The following is a 5,000-nucleotide window of genomic DNA, read 5'->3' as shown; positions in this document are numbered from 1 at the left end:
TCCATCCATCCATCCAGAACTGATGACTTCATTCAGATGAGTAAAGAAACATCTTCAGTCTCCTCTGATCTCTGACACTCTGCTCTTCACTCAACACCACCTTCATATTCCTAAAAGCTAAATGTTTCTGAACAAAAATGTCAGAGTAACAGTTCTCCTGCTCATTCCTTCTCTCTCTCTCTCTCTCTCTCTCTCTCTCTCTCTCTCTCTCTCTCTCTCTCTCTCTCTCTCTCTCTCTCTCTCTCTCTCTCTCTCTCTCTCTCTCTCTCTCTCTCTCTCTGTTCTTCCAGTTTGTGCAAGTCCACTTGGGGTCACTGTTCCATCTACAACCGTCTCCTTCCCCCAGGTTTCTCCTACAGAAAACTCTACATGCAGCTCGATGAAGGAAGTTTGACGTTCAACGCTAACCCCGAGGAGGTGAGGAGGACTGGCACGCCACATTCTCACGCTAGCACGCCTGCTTCTTTTCACCGCAGGGATTATAGGCTGATGTTTAGGTGCTCCAGTGTTCTGGTTAACGATGACAGAGCGGTGGAAGCCGAGCGTGTTTTATAGCTTCGTGCATGGCTTTATCTACATTCACACAGCTTCAGGGTTCGACTTAAAGATGACGTGTAAATCTGACTCTCTCACTCTGTCTGTCTGTGTGTGTGTGTGTGTGTGTGTGTGTGTGTGTGTGTGTGTGTGTGTGTAGGGTATCACTTACCTCATGTCCAAAAGTATTCTCCTGGATCACCCGAAGGAAATTGCCAAGTTCATATTCTACACCAGAACACTGAACTGGAAGATGCTGCGTGTTTATCTTGATGAACGGTTTGTTACCTCTTTATTTATTTATTTACTTACTTACTTACTTAAAGGAAAGTGAGGCAGAAAAAACTAAATCATAGAAATAAACATTCCACTAATCTGTTTGACAGATTGCTCACTTGCACTTCCCAAAAGTAATAGCCCCACCCCAACACATACACACGCTCACACACACACCCGACTGATTATTAATATATCGTCGCTGTCAGGCGGAATCCTCGTATCTCCAAAACCGTTATTTTTCAGGAAATTAAAAAAACGCCGTACCTTATCTGCAGTGCACAGGGTTTAGTCCGCGTTGCAGTGGATTGTCTTGCGCTAAATTCCTGTCCTCAGACGAGCACCAGAACTAGCGGGGGTCAGGATTTTTTTTTTTTTCTTTGAGCCCAGTGTTTTGAAGACATTTACCTCAGAAGACGTGTTGATTTGCTGCGACTCTTCTTGAGGAGAAATATGACGTGAAGCTCTCCCGCGGAGTGAGGAAGAGGTGGACAGTTGAAGTGTCCAATGGAGTTATGAGATTTGCGCTCAAGCTATTTTCAAGACTTTAGATTGGTTAATAACTTGTAAAAATAACAGACCCACGTGGGGACTGACCAATAGCATCGATATGTGAAAAAATATGAAATTGACCAAATTTGGACATACGAGGTTTCCGCCCGACAGCGACGATATTTACTTCTAGTCTTCTTTACAAAGTATCTGAACCTCTGATCTGATTTCACATATAACATGCAGCTGAGAGGAAAATAAAGTATATAGTGGTGTTAACTCTAGAAAAACTCTTGAGTGACTGCATCTTTTATATACTGCCTGACCAATCAGATTGCTAAATGAAACGCAAGCAAAATAAACAAACATTAATGATTGAGTACTGGTGCTTGTTACTAAACAACGATGACGATGAATCTTAACTTGAGTTGGTTAGTTATTTAGTCTCTCTGTTGCCGTTACTCCTGGTGTTTATTTCTGAATTTGTTTATTTCGATTTATCCATGTAGCCGTGACGTGCTGGACGAGCTGGTCACACTACACAACTTCAGTAACCAGTTCCTCCCCAACGCACTGAGGGATTTCTTCAGACACATTCACGCCCCTGAGGAGCGCGGCGAGTACCTGGAGACGCTAATCACTAAGTTCTCACACCGTTTCTGTGCCTGTAACCCCACGCTGGTGAGGGATGTCGGCCTCACGCCCGGTGAGTGCACGTGACCTTCACCTCACCGTGGAGCCTCATCACATTACTTCATATACAACAAACATTATGAAATGGATCACAATGAGCAGTAAAAAAAAAGCTTATAAAAGTTATTTTAAATATAATAATATTTATTGTTGATGATAAATAAATAATCATAAGTGTACTGTGTGTGTGTGTGTGGGGGGGGGATTTGGTCATGAGCACTAATAAAGTCTTGTTTATTCTCACAGTGCAGCCTGAATGAAATATCACTATACTTGAATCCATACAGTGAATTAGGGCTGGATGTCACATCAGTGCTGTGAAGAATGATGTCATAGAGCTTATTAAATTCTTTACATTAAATTAAAAACACATTTCTGATTAAATTGTCAGTCTGAGACGTGTGTGTGAAACTGTGTGTGAGAGAGACTGTGTGAGAGAGACTGTGTGAGAGAGACTGTGTGAGAGAGACTGTGTGAGAGAGACTGTGTGAGAGAGACTGTGTGAGGCTGTGTGTGTGTGTGAGGCTGTGTGTCTGTGAGAGACTGTGTGTGTGAGCGACTGTGTGTGTGTGTGTGTGTGTGTGAGAGACTGTGTGTGAGGGGGCAAAAACAGCATGTAAACAGTCTGATGGATGTGTAATGGAAGAGTGTGTAATTGGTGTAGGTCTGTGCAGTACATACAGTTGATGTGTGTGTGTCGTGCTCAGTACAGTTCATTTATTAAGGAGTCTGATGGCTTGTGGAAATAAACTGTTACACAGTCTGGTCGTGAGGCCCGAATGCTTCAGTACCTTTTTCCGGATGGCAGGAGGGTGAAGTGTGTGTGTGTGCGAGAGAGACTGTGTGTGTGTGCGAGAGAGACTGTGTGTGTGTGTGCGTGCGAGAGAGACTGTGTGTGTGTGCGTGCGAGAGAGACTGTGTGTGTGTGCGTGCGAGAGAGACTGTGTGTGTGTGCGTGTGAGAGAGACTGTGTGTGTGTGCGTGCGAGAGAGACTGTGTGTGTGCGAGAGAGACTGTGTGTGTGTGTGTGTGCGAGAGAGACTGTGTGTGTGTGTGTGCGAGAGAGACTGTGTGTGTGTGTGTGCGAGAGAGACTGTGTGTGTGTGTGCGAGAGAGACTGTGTGTGTGTGTGTGTGTGCGAGAGAGACTGTGTGTGTGTGTGTGTGTGTGCGAGAGAGACTGTGTGTGTGTGTGTGCGAGAGAGACTGTGTGTGTGTGTGCGAGAGAGACTGTGTGTGTGTGTGCGAGAGAGACTGTGTGTGTGTGTGCGAGAGAGACTGTGTGTGTGTGTGCGAGAGAGACTGTGTGTGTGTGTGCGAGAGAGACTGTGTGTGTGTGTGCGAGAGAGACTGTGTGTGTGTGCGAGAGAGACTGTGTGTGTGTGCGAGAGAGACTGTGTGTGTGTGCGAGAGAGACTGTGTGTGTGTGTGCGAGAGAGACTGTGTGTGTGTGCGAGAGAGACTGTGTGTGTGTGCGAGAGAGACTGTGTGTGTGTGTGCGAGAGAGACTGTGTGTGTGTGTGCGAGAGAGACTGTGTGTGTGTGTGTGTGCGAGAGAGACTGTGTGTGTGTGTGTGAGAGAGACTGTGTGTGTGTGTGAGAGAGACTGTGTGTGTGTGTGCGAGAGAGACTGTGTGTGTGTGTGCGAGAGAGACTGTGTGTGTGTGTGCGAGAGAGACTGTGTGTGTGTGTGCGAGAGAGACTGTGTGTGTGTGTGCGAGAGAGACTGTGTGTGTGTGTGCGAGAGAGACTGTGTGTGTGTGTGCGAGAGAGACTGTGTGTGTGTGTGCGAGAGAGACTGTGTGTGTGTGTGCGAGAGAGACTGTGTGTGTGTGTGTGCGAGAGAGACTGTGTGTGTGTGTGCGAGAGAGACTGTGTGTGTGTGTGCGAGAGAGACTGTGTGTGTGTGTGCGAGAGAGACTGTGTGTGTGTGTGCGAGAGAGACTGTGTGTGTGTGTGCGAGAGAGACTGTGTGTGTGTGTGCGAGAGAGACTGTGTGTGTGTGTGCGAGAGAGACTGTGTGTGTGTGTGCGAGAGAGACTGTGTGTGTGTGTGTGCGAGAGAGACTGTGTGTGCAAGAGATTGTGTGTGTGCGAGAGAGACTGTGTGTGTGTGTGTGTGTGCGAGAGAGACTGTGTGTGTGTGTGTGTGCGAGAGAGACTGTGTGTGTGTGTGTGTGCGAGAGAGACTGTGTGTGTGTGTGTGCGAGAGAGACTGTGTGTGTGTGTGTGTGTGTGTGTGCGAGAGAGACTGTGTGTGTGTGTGTGTGCGAGAGAGACTGTGTGTGTGTGTGTGTGTGCGAGAGAGACTGTGTGTGTGTGTGTGTGCGAGAGAGACTGTGTGTGTTTGTGTGTGTGCGAGAGAGACTGTGTGTGTGTGTGTGTGTGTGTGTGCGAGAGAGACTGTGTGTGTTTGTGTGTGTGCGAGAGAGACTGTGTGTGTGTGTGTGTGTGTGCGAGAGAGACTGTGTGTGTGTGTGTGCGAGAGAGACTGTGTGTGTGTGTGTGTGCGAGAGAGACTGTGTGTGTGTGTGTGCGAGAGAGACTGTGTGTGTGTGTGTGTGCGAGAGAGACTGTGTGTGTGTGTGTGTGCGAGAGAGACTGTGTGTGTGTGTGTGCGAGAGAGACTGTGTGTGTGTGTGTGTGTGCGAGAGAGACTGTGTGTGTGTGTGTGTGCGAGAGAGACTGTGTGTGTGTGTGTGTGTGCGAGAGAGACTGTGTGTGTGTGTGTGTGCGAGAGAGACTGTGTGTGTGTGTGTGTGCGAGAGAGACTGTGTGTGTGTGTGTGCGAGAGAGACTGTGTGTGTGTGAGTGTGCGAGAGAGACTGTGTGTGTGTGCGAGAGAGACTGTGTGTGTGTGTGCGAGAGAGACTGTGTGTGTGTGTGTGCGAGAGAGACTGTGTGTGTGTGTGTGTGCGAGAGAGACTGTGTGTGTGTGTGTGTGCGAGAGAGACTGTGTGTGTGTGTGTGCGAGAGAGACTGTGTGTGTGTGTGTGTGTGCGAGAGA

At 47.8% G+C, this 5,000-nt stretch overlaps 1 protein-coding gene across 1 annotated transcript in view; it reads left to right on the top strand.

The window, feature by feature from the left end:
• The window catches only part of fbxo8 (F-box protein 8), a 16,408-nt gene that overhangs the window by 4,640 nt on the left and 6,768 nt on the right, over nucleotides 1-5,000 (top strand). Inside the window, exons 3-5 of the mRNA XM_060873193.1 lie at nucleotides 291-417; nucleotides 695-813; nucleotides 1,812-2,008. Coding sequence (XP_060729176.1) covers nucleotides 291-417; nucleotides 695-813; nucleotides 1,812-2,008 — 443 coding nt within the window. The remainder of the gene's footprint in view (nucleotides 1-290; nucleotides 418-694; nucleotides 814-1,811; nucleotides 2,009-5,000) is intronic.

This window comes from Tachysurus vachellii, chromosome 6 (assembly GCF_030014155.1).
Source record: "Tachysurus vachellii isolate PV-2020 chromosome 6, HZAU_Pvac_v1, whole genome shotgun sequence".
Taxonomy (NCBI): Eukaryota; Metazoa; Chordata; class Actinopteri; order Siluriformes; family Bagridae; genus Tachysurus; species Tachysurus vachellii.
The sequence above is the reverse complement of the archived record's forward strand: the minus strand, read 5'-3'. Positions and strand labels throughout refer to the sequence as shown.